The sequence below is a fragment of the Apteryx mantelli genome, chromosome 8 (assembly GCF_036417845.1).
Source record: "Apteryx mantelli isolate bAptMan1 chromosome 8, bAptMan1.hap1, whole genome shotgun sequence".
NCBI lineage: Eukaryota > Metazoa > Chordata > Aves > Apterygiformes > Apterygidae > Apteryx > Apteryx mantelli.
The window spans coordinates 23,402,364-23,420,943 of NC_089985.1; the positions used below are offsets into that span (position 1 = coordinate 23,402,364).

General features: G+C 43.8%; 1 protein-coding gene across 1 annotated transcript in view; it reads left to right on the forward strand.

Moving 5' to 3' along the window:
- Positions 1-1,321: 1,321 nt before the first annotated feature.
- EVI5 (ecotropic viral integration site 5) overlaps positions 1,322-18,580 on the forward strand; it is a 122,786-nt gene continuing 105,527 nt past the window's right edge. The window contains exons 1-3 of the mRNA XM_067300927.1: positions 1,322-1,416; positions 16,824-16,958; positions 17,263-17,370. Coding sequence (XP_067157028.1) covers positions 1,363-1,416; positions 16,824-16,958; positions 17,263-17,370 — 297 coding nt within the window. The 5' untranslated portion in view covers positions 1,322-1,362. The remainder of the gene's footprint in view (positions 1,417-16,823; positions 16,959-17,262; positions 17,371-18,580) is intronic.

An 18,580-nucleotide genomic window follows, 5' to 3' on the forward strand; every position in this document is an offset into this window, starting at 1 on the left:
CTCACTGAGGGGGTCAATGGCTGCTGGGAGAGGCCTGGGGCTGTGGCTGAGCAGCCTGGGGCCACCACCAGCCCCGAGGCGCATGGACGAGGGAGGCCCCGGGCCACTACCAGCTCCAGGTGCATGGGCGAAGGAGGCCCCAGGCCACCACCAGCCCCTGGGCGCGTGGGCGAGGGAAGCCCCAAGCCACCACCAGCCCTGAGGCGCATGGGCGAGGGAGGCCCGGGGCCACCACCAGCCCCTGGGCACGTGGGCGAGGGAGGCCCGGGGCCACCACCAGCCCCTGGGTGCGTGGGCAAGGGAGGCCCAGGGCCACCATCAGCTCCGAGGTGCATGGGCAAGGGAAGCCCCAGGCCACCACCAGCCCTGAGGCGCATGGGCGAGGGAGGCCCGGGGCCACCACCAGCCCCTGGGTGCGTGGGCGAGGGAGGCCCGGGGCCACCACCAGCTCCGAGGTGCATGGGCGAGGGAAGCCCCAGGCTGCCACCAGCCCCTGGGTGCGTGGGCAAGGGAGGTCCAGGACCACCACCAGCCCCTGGGTGTGCAGGCAAGGGAGACCTGCTCCCCTCACCTACAGCAAGGTGAGCGTGGCTGCAGCTCACATGAACGATCCCTCCTTCTTTGGGGGAAAATGCTCCCTTTAGAAAGTGACAGGCCCACAGCTGGTTTTAATAGTTTGTCACCTAAGTGACAGGGGACTACCTGCAATCAGCGAGACACATTATTTATTAACAGACTTCTTCATAACGCTCCCCAGACAGGGCTCTGCGGCAGCCAAGACCGCCGAGGGGAGCTCAGGGGCGGCGCTCGGCTCCCCCAGCCCCGCTCCTGCCCCTCGCGGCCCAGCGGCGGCGGCGGCGGCGGCGGCGGCGGCGGCGGCGGACCGGGAGCGGTGCCGGCCCCGTCAGCCGCAACCGCCACCGCCTCGGCGCGTCCCGGGGGGCGGGGCGGAGGCGGCGGGGGGCGGGGCGAGGGGGCCGCGAGGCCTCGCCCCGCTCCCTCAGAGCCGCCGCGCTCCTCCCCTTTAAGCAGAGGGTGGCGGCGCGGGCGGGTTTCTGCGTCGACGGAGGCGGCAGCCACCCGCCCTTTAAGGCCGGAGTCCGGCGAGCCCCCGCCGCTGAGAGCCGCTGTCGCCCGGCGGCGGCCGGCCGGTGCCTGGGGGGCGCCGCCTCCCTCCCTCCCTCCCTCCCTCCCTCCTTCCTTCCCTGCCCCCGGGCCGGCCGGCGGCTCGGCTCGGCGCGGCGCGGCTCCGCTCCGCTGCAGCGGCAGGCCCGGCAGGCAGGCGGGGGGCGCCGCCCGCCCTCCGGCCGCCGCGCTCCGCCCGGCGCGGCCCGCCGCCCGCTGCGGGGATGCGCGATTGCCATGGCGAGGCGGCTCTTCGCGGGCGCCTGGCTCAGGAAGCCGCACTACGCCCAGGTAGGCCGCCGGCGGCGGCGGCGGGCCGAGGGCGGCCGGTGCCAGCGCGCTCCCCCGCCGCGGAGCCTCGCGAGCGGCGCCCGCGGCCGCGGCCCGGCTGCGCCCCTGGGCCGCGGAGCGGGGAGCGGAGCCCGGGGCCTCGCCGCGGGCCGCGCTGCCGGCGGGACCCGCTGCGCCGCTCCCGGCCGGGGGGGGGGGCGGCGGGAGCCCCCGGGCGCAGCTACCCCGCGCGCCGCCGGGCAGGAGCGGAGCGGAGCCGCCGGCGCGGAGCGGAGCGGCGGCTCCGGGAGCGGCCGCGCGTGCGGTCAGTCGCGCTCTTGCAGATGCACGTTGGTGCAAGCGGAAGCGTCCGTGTGCGGGTGGCTTGTTTGCGGCTCTGCCGAAAGGTCGTGGGGCGGCAGGAAGCTCCGCCACGAGACGTGAAGTCGGTTATGACCGTGTGGCGTCTTGTGCGGGGCCTCTGTTCATCTGTTGCGCTGTACTTCTGTTGTGGTCACAACACACGGTTGTTATTTAGGGGGAGATAAATGCGTTCACCTTTTTGATATATGCTGCTAATCTGTACGCCCTTACAGTATCATCTGTTGCTGTCTTATTAAATGCTTTGCGATCATTAGATTAAAAAATGTAAACTTCGTCCTGATGCATCTTGAAGTCTTTGATGTTTTAATTCCTCCTCCTTGGGAGCTTTTCTAAATTCATTCTCTTCTGGGAGGGTCTGAAATAGGATGTGACCTCCAAGGAGAAGTGTGCAGGTTCAGGTATAACTTTAACCTCTTTGGTATTTGTTTTATGGTACACGTCTGCAAAGCTGGATCAATATCATTTGATTTTTAGACCAGGCAATGTTCTTCTTGAGATATTTACCTAATTAAACACTTGTTCAGGAGAAATTTTCTGATACTAATAAAAATGAATTCACAAATAAGCGATTTACATGCTCCCTTCTGAACTGCAACTCCCCAGATAGTTTGCTTCCTTTGCCTTGATAAATCTCTCTTTGATAACAACATAGTGAAGTCTGACTACATTTTTCTCCATTCTTATTCTTAACTTGACTTTAAGGCCTTTTAAGCAAATATGTTATTTTAAAATCTGTTAAGAAGCAGGAGGAAAGCAAGATAAATTACTAGGAGCAAATATTATTAGTATACTATTTTTTTAGGAACTTCTTTGGCTTTTCTGTTAGAAAAAATATTTCTGATTTATGTTTCATACACTGAACAACTGCATTTGACTGTTCTATAGATTTGTTTTGAGAAGGGGTAATAAAAGCCTTGTGAACATTGATTTATCTTTCTGTGTCAAATAGTGAATGCATGTTGCTATTTGATGTGTCCATAGAAAGGCAGGAAGCTATTGATATATTGGCTTTACTTGTCATTACATGTTACTGTCAGTATACGACAGATGTATTCATGGTTTAACTCTACTGATAACTTGCAGAGTGCTCTGAGATTTTTGTCTCCAAAGAGTCCAATACTTTCTAAATGCTAGACTTTAACTTACTGAAATGTAGCTATGAGTAAGCTGGAAGTTTTAAGACTTGCGTAGTATTGCTATGTAATATTTAAAGTAGCACAGTGGGGAAGATTATTATATTGCTGAGTAACTTTACAAACTTTACTGGCTTGTGTGCCAGACTCTTTTTAAAAAACAAACAAACAAACAAAAAAACCCCCACTATGTTGTGAAGTGAACTTCAAGTTCTTCTTTGCAACACCGACCTTAATGCCTCTTGTAACTATCTTGTTGTAATAGGAGCAAGAGGCTATGGGTTGGTTTGCAACTGGTATGCTATGCCAAATGTTCTGCTACTAATTAATTTATTTTAACATTCTTTAGCTTGCATGCAGAATGCAAGATCCGTAGCTAGTCAGTTGATGATCTTTCTGGCTAAGGGCAATGTCATGTCAAGTATCCTCAGCTCATGTAAAAAGATCAGTACAAACTCCTAGACATCTTTCCTTAGCCCAAACCTAGTGGTTAGGGATCTGTGGAAACAGTGATAAAATTATGTCACAGAACAGTGACTCTGAAATTAAAAAAAAAAAAAAACTTTCATGTTACTTGGACTGCAAATCATGTAATAATACTAAAGTACAACAAAAAAACCCTCAAACCCAACAAGCTTCTAAATGCTACTAAATACCACTGATAAAATCTAATAATTCGTGTTGGATCTACATTTGGGTGATTAACATTGAGTTAATAGTTGTGATTGATGTATGTATGTTTTCAAGGAGGAGAGAGCATCCTGGTTTTGGGAGATGTTGGCCTGGAGATTTTTTCTAAGAGCAGTTGGTTACTTGCACATCTGATAGCTATAGTTAGTAGTTACTGTGTGGTGAGGCTGAGGACAGACCAGCAGGATTGTGCATGGTAATGAAGAAGACACCTCCCCACCCACCCACCCACACATACACCCCTGCTTCCCCAATGCTTGGAAGTTCTGGCCCCTAGAGATTTTCAGCCAAATTCAGTCTCTTTGGGGAAGTCTCATGCACTTCAGTAATGTACGATACACCGTCTTTGAAAAGCCAAGAGCAAATGAGCTGTAAAGTCCCAGATAATGGAAATTTACTGTGTAATCTCTTTTCTATAGGCTTTTAATTCTCTATTTTTTTTTGTTTTATCTTCTTAAGGGGGAACATCCTGTTTTGCATCTCTAGCATTATCCTATTTTATTTCAAAAGATATCTCTGACTCTGTTCACTAAGCTTGATTGGTCAGGACAGAAACAATTCAAGACATAATAGCATAATCTTAAGCGTGTACTGTTGGCTCTAAAAATATGAATGAGTCCAGGATGTGACATGCAAGACAGCATGGGTCAGTATGCCCAGAGTTCATACCAGCCTTCTTGAAATGTATCTTATGATCTATAAATCAACTTGAAAGAAAATAAAACAGGATTTCTAGCATGATCAGCCTAGGCATTTTATCTGCACTTTCCAATTGCTAATATATAGAACAAACTGAGTGAGCAGCTCATAGATTTGGAGAGGATTAGTAGAATATGGTTATGTGGAATACTTTGCAGAATTAAACTGTAGTATTAAACAAAGAAACACTTTCATACTCTTTAACCATAAATATTTTAAATAAAAAGTACACTCATCAAAAAGCTGGCAAGCAGTTATGTTGCATTTTGATCTGCTACTCCTCACATTCTTTGGAATGTATCCAGGCTTGAGTTTTGCTAGAAGTGGTTTTCCAGTTCTGTTCCAGGGGATAAATGTCTAATTATTATTAAATGCACATGACAGTAGAATGTGTGAGTGATGGGAGGTGTTGAGTCTGTAATATCCTTTAAAGCATCACAAGTGCTTTCCTTCATCCTTGTTTTCCCTGGTTTCTATTCAAGAGTCCTGATGGAAGAGCAGAACAGAGGAGAGCTGTTGTATTCCCTGCTTCTGAACGCTTTCTTCCTGCTTTGATCACTTCAGAACTCTTGGTCCTCCTGGTGCTCTAAATGCTATTCAAAATTTTATAGAAGTTTGTCATGATTCCAGATGAAGTTTGTTCCCTAGTCCGCCTGGGCCTTCCTGCTCAGAAACGTGTTCAAATGATCTGTATAGCATGTGTGCGGTAAGCCCGGTGTATTCAGGTTGTATTACTTACCTCATGTGACCAAACCAGGCTCAGTGAATCTGAGTCCCTGGTGCATTGGTACAGCACACGTGCAGCAGTTCTGACACTTCCTGGATGAAGTAGACGAAGTGTGTCTATGCTTGCAGCCTGATTTTGGGGAGGAAGCTGAAATTTGGTAGAGAGAATGTATGGGAAGAAACCAAATAATGATCAAGCCTTTTACTGCGTGTAAGTCCTTTTAAAAATAAAAAATAAAAAAAATTCCCCTTTGAATCAAAGAAAGCGGAACCCTGTGGTCTTCTGTGAGCAGATGCGTACTCTTGTCCATCCTCTGAACTGGCAGGACATAAGTCTCTTACAAGTCAAAAGCTGTGTGACTGCATTGGCACAACGTTGAGCCCAAAATAAATCCAGCTTCTCCAGAACTTCATGCCAGTTGTATGATGCAGTCAAATGCCATTTGGGGAGGATTTTCTGTCCCAAACACATCCTCCTCCTGTCTGAGAAGGAGAACAAATTTGGATAAAAGCAGAGATACAGTATACTTCCCTGTATTATGGATTTGGCCAACATTCAGCAGTAGTTCTGAGGCTTGCGGACCACTAGTAGTCCCTGAGGCTGTAGTAAATGGTGTATTCATATTAAATAACAGTTTGGTTTAAAGACTGGTGTTATAAAGGTGCATGGGACGAATCGGCAAGAAACTCTGAGGAATGAAGGGGGTTTGTTGTCCCAGAAAGCTTTGGTTCCCGAGTAGTTTTTACAAATGAAAACAGCTTTACCTAAAATCAGTAGATTTATTTCAGTTGATCTTTCTCAGATTTTACCAGTAGTTTTGTGTGCTGTGCTAATACTATTTCTGCTTTACAACATTAGGGTTATTAGAAAATGGCTAACAAAAATTAATTCTGTCTCTAAATCATATCTCTGTAGCTTATCTTTCAAACAGATGAAAGATAATCATTAGTGCTTACTTGCTATGGTTGCTGATCCATAGGAACTACCTTCTTTATGTGTGGGGGAAAAATATTGGAGGAAGTGAATTTATTAGAATTTTTAGTAATCCTGTTAATAGAAGACAAATTCTGTGGAGAAGAGCCTTGTGACAGGCTTTAGGAAGGCGATTTTCAGAATTGTCTGCAGAAATGAGGATAGGATAACGTCATTTTTAGTTCTCCCTGTAGGTGTTCTGCAATGTTCTAATAAGGACTGGGTAATTAGATAGTTATGAAAGATTCACTTCTAAAAACAAAAATCAATTTGGGAAAAGAGAACTTTTTTTTTTCTTTCCTATTCAAACTCTGCCCCAAGCATCTTGCTCTCTGCAGGCTTATTATTCTACAGCTATAATCAGTCTGGAAAATAATCCTTCATATAATTTCATTTAATAACTGTAAATATCTGTTTTTTTCTAAGGTTTTATGAGCTCCTGTCTCTCACAGATGTGGCTTGAATTACTGAAAATTGCCTACTATTAGGGTTGATATCCTTTCTTGTTCATGGGTAGTATTTTGTGTAACAAAAGAAGTTCTCATGTTACTTTGAAGCTCTGAAAGAGTGTGTGGTGGAGGTAGCGGTCCAGATTTGGGGTCCCACAAGATAGCAAATCCTGGAAGAAGTGTCAGTGTTCAGTGCCAAAAAAAAAAAAAAAATTCTGAAGTTGAGCATACCCAGAACCCTGCACTAATGGAGTCTGTCGTGGGTTGTTTTCCACTTGGTGTTGAGAACCAAACTGTGGAATGTGCTTCAAATCACAGTCGTTTCTGGCAAATCATACTTCCCCTTTGGAGAAACAAAACTAAAAATTGCTTTTAAGAAGAAGCACTTGAAGTTGCCAGAAGGCCTGGTGCTCACCAGAAAGAAAGGAGGTGTCTTGCTGTAGCTTCTGTCTTGGTTTAATTATTTTATTTTGGAGCGAAAGCCATTTTATAGCAGAGGGCTTCACCCTTTCCCTTCTTTTCCGGGCTCTTGCGTGTGCGAGGTGGCTCTGGGGTGAGCTGGGATGCGGACCTGCACCATCCCTCCCGCCGGGCTTGAGCTGGGGGCCACCTGCCCAGCCCCGTAACCCGCTGGGGACAGGAAAGTGAACCTGGGATGCATGGATGGATGGATGGAGCTCTCCTGTTCTGGAGGAGCGAGAAGACTGTTTCAGCCCCCACCATGAGGACTGGCAGGTGGAGGAGCTGTTCCTTCGGTGCACTGCCAAGCAGCACTTCTGAGAGCGGTCATTTCCACAAGGGTCTCGGTGCTGGCACTGAAGGGCAGGTGAAGATACCCTCCGAGACGAGCAGAACAGCTCACACCTCTCAGACCTGCTTCGGGCTTTGTTCTACCCCAGGCCATGACCTCTCTCGAGCGGGGAGATCGCACTAAGATGGGAGTCTTAGTTTTTAAACTAAATTTAAATTAAAGATGGATCACAAAACTAGGATAAAGGGAGGTAGCAACAGCAGGCTTACTTAAAGAGGCTGTGTAGACATTTTGTTACGAAGTAACTTGTGCATGTGGATTTTTGGAAAGGAGTGGAGAGGTGTTTCCCCTGATCCTGCCCCTTGTCTCCCAGTTTGGATAACGGAACTTAAAGGGGACTACTGGGTTCCTTGGTAAGGCTAGAATGCAGTCTGGGATAAACTGGGGCTTGGACCATGTGAATTAAGTCTTCTGCACCCTGTCCTGGTGCTAAGTAAATCTTGCACTGAACCTTTATCTACATGATTGTAGGTATTGACATTCATACATGTGTTTCTTTGACACAGCATATTAGTGTTGTTGAGAGGTAAGTTAGATTTTTTTTATTATTATTATTATTTTATTGCAAGAATAGGCATTCTGGATGCAGTTTATTTATAGATAACAGTTTTGGAGGGGAGGAAAAAGTACACAATGCTATAACTGAATGCACATTGTGCTAACTTGATGGGCTTTCTCTCTTTTAAAGGTTTGTATAGTTGGTCCTTTCTTTGTGTTGCAGCATGTTCTTTTGAGGGTGAAAGGGAAAAGCTTAATAAACTTAAGTTTTAAATATGTAAATTATGCCAGTTGGTTTGAAAGTATTTGTTAGTTTATTTTTAGCAGGTGCTTCTATTTGCTTTCTGAAAGAAATAATACCTAGACTTATTTGAAGAATGGAACTCAGTGGGGAAGTGTTTCCTTCGGGAATGTGTAGAGGGTATGTTATGACATCTAGGATATGTTGTGATATCTGAACTAACTTCTGCTAGGATTAAAAAATGATTCAATGAAGCATAATTTAATTTCATAAATGAAAGAAACTTGAAAATTAAAATACACGAGATAGAGACAGCACCCAGCTTCATAACTGAATTCTTAAATTATGGCACTTTTGCCAACAGTGCTGTTTATTTCAAAAACATTTCTGGAGAAAGCTTTTTTCTGTAGGAATGTCAATATGTAATCTGTCGGTCTTTCCAGCTGCTGTAGGCCAAGGGCGGGATGGAGAATAGGAGACTTCTGTTCGTTCTTGCCTTATACAGGGTATCTCGGCAGTTTCAGGCTGAATAAAGAGAGTGAGAGCTGGGGTAGGAAGGAAGAGGACTTACCTGGAACTTCAAACAAGGTCCTCAGCCTTTGGCAGGCAGCAAACCTAGGCAGAAAACTGTAAGCTGCTAAAAACATACTTCATTCTGAGAATGGATGCTAGAGAGTTGGGGGTGTGTTTTAATGAAATACATCATGAAACACTCTCAGATAAGGTTCATAGCACTCCACTAGGGATATATTTTTAGAAAGAAAATTATCTTTTCTTAAGTTAGCTCTGTGACAATGTGCATGCAAGAAGTCAAGGCTGGTTTGAGTTAGCCCTTGCAGTGCAGCCATTCTCACTTCTGCCTGGCACATCTCAGTTGTACTAAATCAGCAGCGAGGCTGACAGCTGGGCTCTGTGAGGTCTTGCTGGGGTGGGTTAAGGTGTTTCTGAGAGGCTGCCTCTCAAACAGAGTATGCAACCCAAGTGTGTTGCTGCTACAGATTCTGCTGTGTGGTGGTAATCCTTAGACAGAGGTTTGGGGCAAATGAGAGTAATGGGCATCTGTCTGCTTAACTGAATAGAAGTCAATCCTAACAAAAAGATGAGTACAAGAAAATAATGAACATGCCTTCATTGCACAGTTAACAGTAATTGAATATAACCTGATTTTTACCAAAATACCATGTTTTAATTATAAATACCTTTTGTACCTCTCTTCAGATGCTGCTGTATCCCTTTCATTGTGCTTGCAAAGGCAAAGAAGGTCCTTCTTTGTTTGATGCTGTGTCTAGTTACAGAAACATTAGGCCAAAGTAAAAATAGATTAATGACTCACCTGGTTAGATAATTTCAGGAATTGCACTACAGAGCCTTCATTGATATTATTTCTGTGCTGAAAAGCAGCAAAAAATTTAAATTCTAGGTTATGAAACCATCAGTTTTAGGGGGGACTAGAAACCCCCTTATCAAAAATAAGTCAAAAATTTTGCTATAGAAGACATTGGACTTGTGTGACTATATTATGGTAGATTTATTTGCAAGTGCTAAAACTACCAAGTATTCTCTCTCCTTCAACTAGCATGAAGTATGAAGGTGGCATAAAAAAACACATTATGTTCTTGAGCCAGTGTGAGAGAAGTGTGATTGTAAGCTTGTGCCTGCTACAGGTTGGGTGACTGATCAGTGCTGCACCTTGAATGTTTTCAGTCTGTTTCCTTCACCTCTCAGTTCAACATTGTGTTTCAAAGGCCTCTGCTGGAGAACTGCCTCAAGGCTGGCAGCCTGGGCTTGCTGGGACAGATCTGCTGGGGAAGGACAGACCTCGCCTTGTTTTTGTTTTGGTTTGTGTATTTTGTGTGTCAAAACAGCATGTGTGGGCATAAAAGCTAAACTACAAAAAGAATCCATCTGCCCTGCTTACAGCTTCCCTTTCCGTTCTGGAAGTGAGAACGGGAGAGAGACACTCTAGCACTTTGCCGTACCATCTCTACTGGTTTTCCTGAAGCGTGAAAGAAAGATGCCTTGTAGATGACAAGCGGATTGTATGTGGGCAGTAGTTTGGGACAAGGATCCTTAAGTAGGAAAGCTTTGCTGGAGAAGCTGGGGAAGAGGATGAGGTCCTGAGGTGTGCTGGGAACTGTGACTGGAGAGTGGATGACAGACTGGGGACAGAGACTGAACTGTGAGGCCAGGGCTGCACAATCAGGTGGGATGGGAGCAGGCTGGAAATAGCTGGAAAAAAATAGAATAGCAGATAACTTGTGGTGCAAGATGGGAAGACAAGGACTGGCTATGCAAACAGCTGGAGAAGGATACTGGAAAAAAACCCCTGACAGATGGAGATTGTAAATGACTAGATAAGGATAATGGACTGGAAGAAAGAACGGATGAGACTGAGTCCAGTTGAACATCGTTTCCATGAGCTAAGACTTCAGTTATTTTCTTCTGAATGGAGAAAAATAATATTTCTGAACCCACTGGTAAAGTATCAGTTCTCACTTGCTGCTGGTTCATATATAGGGTGACTCTTGTACTGCTCTTTAATTTATTTGCTCAGGCAGTGCAGTTTGCCAGAAAGCTTGTGATTCTTAACATTGTAAGCATGTAGATGTGGTATTTTGAGTCCATTTGCTTTTTTTAAACCTAGTCCTCCAATTCTGTCATTTTAGTAGTGTTCTTTAAGTGGGGAAGGCTTATGTATGGTAGGGGATTTCTTGGTGTGATTTTTCCACCCCCCCCCCTTCCTTCTTTGCCTCCAGTTTTGTTTTCTTGGCCAGAGAGACTGTTCTGTCCTCCCCACCCTCAGCTTCCTCACCAGTGGTTTTCTAAGCATTTTCTCACCATGCTGTAGACCAGCAATAACTGTGTGGTTTCCTTTTATACTCAGTCCAGCTTGTATCCATATTGTGGATGTAAGGCTGTAGAGAAATTGTGTGTTAATCCAGCTAAGGTCTTTGTGGCTCTGAGAAAAATAGCATCAATTATTCCTGTCTTGCAACACTCCTAATAAAGTATCTTAAAAGAAGAACTGATTGAAGGAATTACTGGCCAAAATTTATTACCACAAAAAAGTGGTTAGTTGGATCCAACTTTTTTTTTTTAACTAGGTAGTTTTGAGATTGAGTCAAGTGAGTGCATGTGAAGGAATAGGGGCGCTTAGCTGTGGCGTAGGGAGGGGAAGGCAGGGCCCCACCGCAGGGGCTGCCGTCGCCTTCGGATGCTCTGGCACTGCCTCTGGTTCCCCTGGCTCCTCAAAGACTAAACAGGACTAGCGTTAGCCTGACACATGCTGATTGCATGTCCTGTCTTTTAGAAGTACCCATGGTACTTCTAGCTATATAAGCTAGAACTAGAATACCTAGTAATTCTAGCTGAAAGGAACAGGCTGACTTGTTTACATCTGCTGAAGTTCTCCGTTTTGCCATTGTTGCAAAGCCAGGTAATACTGTTCGCCCTGTCACCGTCTCCTGCAACGCCAGCGCCTTGCTCTGCATGAGCTTGCTGAGCTGTCGGCTGGTAGCTGAGAGTTTGCTCTTGAAGCAGTATGAGGTTTTTCCATTTTATTTTTCTCAGTTCAGGTCTTGATTTTTCACTATAAAATATTTGCTTAGTTTTGTAAAAGTTGAAAGATAATTCAAAATGTGTAATCCATCTTAATACACCTTGAAATTAAGAAGCTAGCTATCCTGGAAACAGCAATCCTGTTTACTCCTAGAGCAGATGAGATGCAAGCAGGCATTGGGGGTTCAGGGTGGGCGAGTTGGTTTAGCTATGGGCTCTTGCCGACCTCAGCCCTGGTTTGGAGAGACCAAGGGCGCAAGGCATTGCAGTCCCCTTATTTCAGAAAGCTCCCTCTTAGGTATTTCTGTCAGTGACTTCTAGCAGCAATATAGTTATGTATGTGAGCTTTCAGTTATGAGCAGTTAAGATAATTTTTCCAGTTTGAAGAAAACATGAGCTGAACCAACAACTTGTGATGAAGTATTTGATTATTTGGATTCTGGAATCAAAAATAATTTGAGTTGATAATTCCTTGATGGGATTTTTGCGTTTTCTTTGAAGCATCTTTATTGGTATGGTGATCTGTCCACTAAACTAGGTAGACCATTGATGGAGTCTAGCATGACAATCCTGTGTTCCTGTACAGCTTTCTTGTACTTGGAAATTGAAGTTTTCCCTAAAGCAGTTTTTTCTCCATCTCTTTCCTTCTCTAGTTACATATAAACAAGAGGATACTCAAGCACTACATTTATTATAGTGGGCTAAATCTTTGAAAGCCAGGTTTTCTTAGTAAGAGTGGGTTTGGATATTTTTATTCAGTGTTCTTTCTGACATATATTTACATTAAAGATGTACAGTCACATTAAACTATTAGACATCTATAATACCACAGTCAGTCTCTTAAAATTCTGATAGTACTTCTTAAGCAGCATAAATAAAACCTTTATGTTATTTAATGATAAATCATAATGTTTAGTCTTAATCATAGATGTTTAGAGAAGACCAAAAATTTTATAAACATGGTTTACTGTACAATGATTTTTTTAAGTTACTTTTTGGTATGTGAATATGCTATGTATATTACAGAAAAAATACTCATGTTGTTCTCTTCAGCAATCTAAGGCATGAATTTTTTTTTTTTTTTTTTTTAAATCTGTTTGCAGTACACCATCCTCTTTAAATTGACTTCACTTGCAGCACTGGCAATTGAGGAGCAAAACTTAACACTAAGGCCATAGTTTTAAAATGTTGTTAGCAAAACTGGTTCAAGACACTTCTGCTCGTTTGCTGCGATGCACTATTCCGCTGCTTGTGTTGATACAAGTGTTTGGTAGGTTGTGCTGGGAATCACATCAGCTCTCTGATTTTTTTGTCTATGGTGCAGACCCCAGGCCATTCTTGGCGTGTGATTGAGATGACAGCAGGCTTCAGTACAGAGTGAAAAGAACCAGGGTGGAACAATTTGTAGGTTGCTGAACAATTTGTATAGTGAAAATACAGCCTTAGCAAGATCATCCTGTTTCAGTTCTGATTTTCAAAAGCAGAAGAATTTAGAATATAACACTAAGGAGTTTCTGACCACAGCTGTCTGCCTCTTGGTGAAGTTCCTGTGGCTGTATGACTAGATCATCTTGTGACGTTTCAGCTGAAATACAGAAAGCTATAGCCTAGTATATTGAAAAAATAGAAATCACTGTCTTAAATCTCCAGGTGCTGGATTGTAACTGCAGTAGTTACTCAAAGGCAGGGGAACTGTTCTTGAAGTGGGGGAAGAAGTTTTGAGATGATAAAGTAGACAAGTGAGCGTATAAGCCAAATACTGGGTGGAGAGACGACGTCCACTCCCAAGTCAGCGCTCTTGCATTAGATTTGTATACAGGCACCATTACAGCTCCTGCTTGCTTCAGTAAGATGACTGAAGCTTTGGATTCTTCCCAGATAAACTTTAGTTATGCTTTTACTGAAGCTTTGGATATTGTGCTGAGCAAGATGAAGAATATGTAGATTTGAACAAGCTTCAGTAGATCATATGAAGAGGGTATTAAAAGAGTTTTCTGTTCTTCTTTTGAAGGGGAGAAGGATGAAATTGTGGCTAGAGCAGTGGACTGTGACTTGCGGTGTCTAAGTTTAGGTATGAGTCACTAACCGTGAGCAGGTTGATCTGCTTCTTCCTCAGAAAAAGCGTTCACCTCTTAGTATCTACACTTACCTTCTTACAGAGGTTGTGGATGTATATTCATTAGCATCTTGGGACCACAAATGCTATTTTGATGTGGAATTTCATAGAGCTATGCATTTTGGATAGAAATAAAGAATTATGAGATAAATATTTATGCTAGATCTGTTTAAAGACCATACAGGCATGCTCCAGCTTTTCTGTGTAACCTGTTGCTTTAACTTTTTGCATGATTCAGTATAGGGCTTTTAGTGGTTTTGTCAAGGGGGCGATATTAAGATTGCCTTGGACTGAGGCCTTTGACTTCAGTAGCATTGTATCTTATGGTTGTTTGAGCATAGGGGTGTCTACTTGCTGCTCTCAAAATACAGCCCAAAGGATCTTGTTTTTTCTCATAGAATGGGTCACATCTTAAGGAGTGGAGTAATGCTTCAAAATAATTCAACTCACTTTTAGAATTTGGGACTGCTCTTCTGTGTTAAAATGGCTGCTGTACTAGGGGCTTTAATGAGACAATAATAGGATATAAAATTAAAGATTGAACCATATAGTGTCATCTTTCCTAGCGTCTTTTATGTGTTTCTCTTGTTCCTGCTGCTCTTTGAGACTTGACACCCCATACAAAACTGTATGGGGTCCAAATACACTTGCTCATAAGTCTTCAGATGGAGCGAGTGCCCATGTGAAAGCGTAGCCTGAACTGTGAAACAAGTTTCCGTGAAAGAGTTGGAACCGCTGCAGGCCATGTGCGGGGCTCTTGTACCCTGTGATTATACTACTTTTTGCAAAGGTTTGAGAAAGCTAGTTCTTGTGATGGGTGTTAAACCAACTTACCATTCAACAGTTAGAACTGCTTCTTTGATCTTAGTTTCCTTAAAAGTGAATAAATTATATCTTTAGAAAGGGAAGTGCATCTCAAGCCAAATAAGCAAGCCTGAAACTTCAGATCATCTTCAGGATGGTGACTGAATTTCTAGTTTTGGCGTTCTTGCCTTGGCTATCAGCTGTAGGTATGGAAATTTGGGTGAGCCCTGGCAAAATGGCACTTCCTTGCTGATGCCTCCAGAGCACTGGGGGGTCCTTTCCGTTGATCACTGCAATAGCCTGTTAGCAAAAGGAGCAAACATGGATGTCCTTGATGCCCACACTGCTGCTAACAGCAGAAGTTTATCACAGTGTCGTTTACTTCAGGAAGAACAAAGCGCAGTTCAGTGGTGCAGCCTGTACTTTCATGTGCTTTGTGGGCTCTGCAACGATGCGAGGGGTCTGAGGCCGACCCTGTCTTCGTGGCGGTGGTGTGTCCTGAGCCTCCCTGCAGCACCACTGTCCCGGGGCAGCTTGGGGCATCCCTGCCAGCAGCTCCCAGCGTCCCTGCGCTGCCCACTTGCTCATGAAGTACAAGCAGACAGACGGAGGTTGAGCCAGCTCCCACGTTTAAAAGAATTGCTTGCCAGCATATACTTATGAAATCTAGCAAACTTTAAGCAAAGGATCTTTGTGTTCTAAAATAATCATCTTCCTAGATTTGTAGAAAAATATTTTCTTCAGTAACATAATTTTTTTTTCCTAAAATATAAAATGTGTAAAAGGTGAAGCGATATATTCCATTCACTGTGATCTAGGTTAATTACTATGAAATTTTAGTAATTTGGTATTATTTCAGTGCTTTTTCTCTCCTGCAGATGGAGCCATCTGAAACTTGTATATATGACGGGTTAAATTCGCATGTATATTTGTGATGAGTACAACAAAACCTTCTCATTACTGCCTTTCTCAGAACCTTTTCCAAACACATGGACTGGCTCCTCTATGAGGAACAGCTAAGGCAGGACTTGTCAATTTGGAAAAGGCATGACATGGCAGGGAGGCGTATGATGGAGGCCTACAAAGTCATGACAGGTGTAGACAGAGATTGATAATTCATCATCTCTTCCAATAGGTGACCTAAGGGGCATAAAACAAAGGTAATAAGAACTGGATTTAAGCAAAATAAAGTCCTGTCGCCACCCCTGGTGTAGTCAATGGTAGACCTGTGGAATTAATTGCCAAAAGGTGTTGTGGATGCTAAAAAGTTGCATGAATTCTAAGGGAGTCTGGATAAATTCATGAAAGATAAATCAGGTGCTGTTTACTAAATATAGAAAATCACATCTGGCTTAGGAAGTTCCTCAAAAGGAAAATGGGAGAGCATTTGAGATATATAGTACGTTCTCACTCTTCCCTAGGTATCTACCTGTAGCCACTGTTAGGGATCAGGATATTGGTGGAAATGGGTCTTGCATCTAACCCAGTATAGCTGCTTTTGTGCGCTTTCCTTATGTTCCTGTTGCTAAAGCTGATCCTGACTTCTTAGTTATTTTCTAATCCTGATTGTAGTATGAAAATCAAACTGTTTGTTAGCACACCAGACCCGGGAGAGAGGAAGAAACAGATCACTACCTGCTCCCTCTCTTTCCAGGAACTTGGCACTCTTCCCTTCCCCCATCAATTCTGAATTTATAAATACATTTTTCAATTGGGGTGGCGGGGGGGAGAAAAAGTAAAGGGGAGGTCATGGAAACAGCACGTCTCTTCCACAGTTGTGGACAAGACCGCTGGAGGTGAGGCTAGCGCAAAGCAATTTTACTCACAAAATGAATTGGTGATGTTTCAAGGCAGGAATGGGAGACTTCAGCATATGGAACCTTTCCCTGATATTCACCCTGCACACTGTATGTTAAAGTTGCATATTTACACTTGAACACAGATTATTGTTTGACCAGATTCTTGGTCTGTTGGATTTGGTTTGCCAGAAGCAGTACAGGAGTAACTGGTCTTAGTGAGGGGAAAAATGCAAATAGTGGAGATCTGCCCACTTCCAATTTTTATCAAATTGGTTCTTGCAGCCTGGCTTGCCCTGTGAGGGCCTGTCATCTTTTTTATTCTGTTTATTTATACCTTTATTTTCCTTCCGCCCAAATGAGTCAAACTGACCTCCCCTGTCAGTTTTGTTTGCTGATGGAAGCAAATGTTCCATGTACTGTAGTCTGCTTATTTTATCAGTATGGAAGTCAAGTTCTTAAAGATGGAATAGCAAGTCATGTTTCTTTTCTATTGTTCTGACTGCTGCTGAATGGATTATGGAAAATATTTTCTTTTTATGTCCTCTAGGCACGTTTCTCATATATGCGGATGAAGTATCTCTTTATCTCTTGGTTAGTAGTTTTTATTGGCAGCTGGATTATGTATGTTCAGTATTCCACCTACACAGAGCTATGCAGAGGACATGACTGTAGGAAAATAATAGTAAGTATATTTAGCATGGCTTGCTTCTGAAGTATTTGCCCCAATTAATTCCGCAGTCAGTTTAGTCAGTGCCACATGTAAATTAATCAAATGATACTATTCTGTCATGTTAAAATAAGATTATATCTTCTGTTACGGGTTAAAAAATGATTATTTCTTAAATAACAGTGTTTGGGGATAGGGTTTTTTGAATTGTTTTCTTAGTTGTTTTTTTTCTTTCATGAGTCAGGTGTTGGGAGAGATGTGGTTGTTGCCCCTGTTTTTAGGCAATTTCATTAAATATTTTTCTCCTTGTCTGTTTCAGTGTGATAAATACAAGACTGGAGTTATTGATGGGTCAGCATGTAGCAGTCTGTGTGCGAAAGAAACTCTGTATTTTGGAAAATGTTTGTCAACAAAGCCCAATAACCAGGTGAGGCTTTACACATCTAACCTAGCTCTATTATTTCTCACTGAAACATTGTTTTTTAGACTATCAAGCAGACCTTAGTGTAAGCAAGCTACATCTGTTACGCATAGCTTATTTCAAACATTATTTGCTGTGACATGCAGACCATACCAAAATATTGGTATTTTAAACTAGAAATTCTGTAACACATGCCTTAAATAATCTTGTTACCCTGGAATTTGTTTGTTCTGTCAGTCAGTATGAGCAGGGCCTTAGAAATTACAGATAACAATGTTCAGCTATCAGTTTCACTCTGCTTTACGTGTTCTGTTAAGGCTCAGCTGTCTAACCAACTGCGTACTTTCTTTCATGATTTTTTTAATTAGCCATAATGTATCTACTTTACTGATGTTCAGCAAATAGAGGTTTTGACTGCCCCCCCCCCCCCCACCACCATGCGGGGGTGGGCAGGGAATAGCCTTTTTGAACAGAGAACACTGTCTTTTGTAGTAATTTGAATTAGTCTTAGAGTTGAGTAAATATGTACATCCTGGTATTTCTGTACTTTCTTTTGCCATTTTGTAATATTTAGTGGACACATGTCCTAAAAATGGGTCCCCCCTTCATGCACCTGTTTAGCCATGTAAAACCCTCCTTAACCACCCCACCACCATCACCTACCCATTCTGTGGCATCTTCCTTCTTCCTAAACCTGTAGCCTTGAAAAAGCCCTGGAGTGTACTTCATCTGACAGCAACTGTCTGTTGGATCCTGTAGACAAGGATTGCTCTAGCCTCTCTTGGCTTTCATAAGAAACAGAGTGCCTGAAGGGGTAGAGACTGTAATTTTCCCTTCTGCAGCTCGCCTTGCATTAAAGGCACCTGGAGAAGCTACATCATGGTAGGAGGAGCAGTGCTGTTCTGCTCCTGTTACACGCTTTGGTCTTCAACGTTATCATGCTTTGTTGATTGGGAACTGCCATGCTGCAGTCTCGCACAGCATTTGGGGGGTGATAGTGGTTTACACAGTTCCTGCTGTGCAGGTACCCTGTCAGCTGTGCTGGCCCAAGTCTCTGGGATTTGGGTGAACTCATGAAGGGACCTGATCTGACTTGGCAAGTGTTGCAGGTTTTCTTGTGTTTGTAAGGCATCAAGTTGGAGCAGCTTTCTGATGCAGCAAATAGCACAGCTGTTTCTACAACTGCACTTGTGTAGCTGAGAGGACACCTCAACAG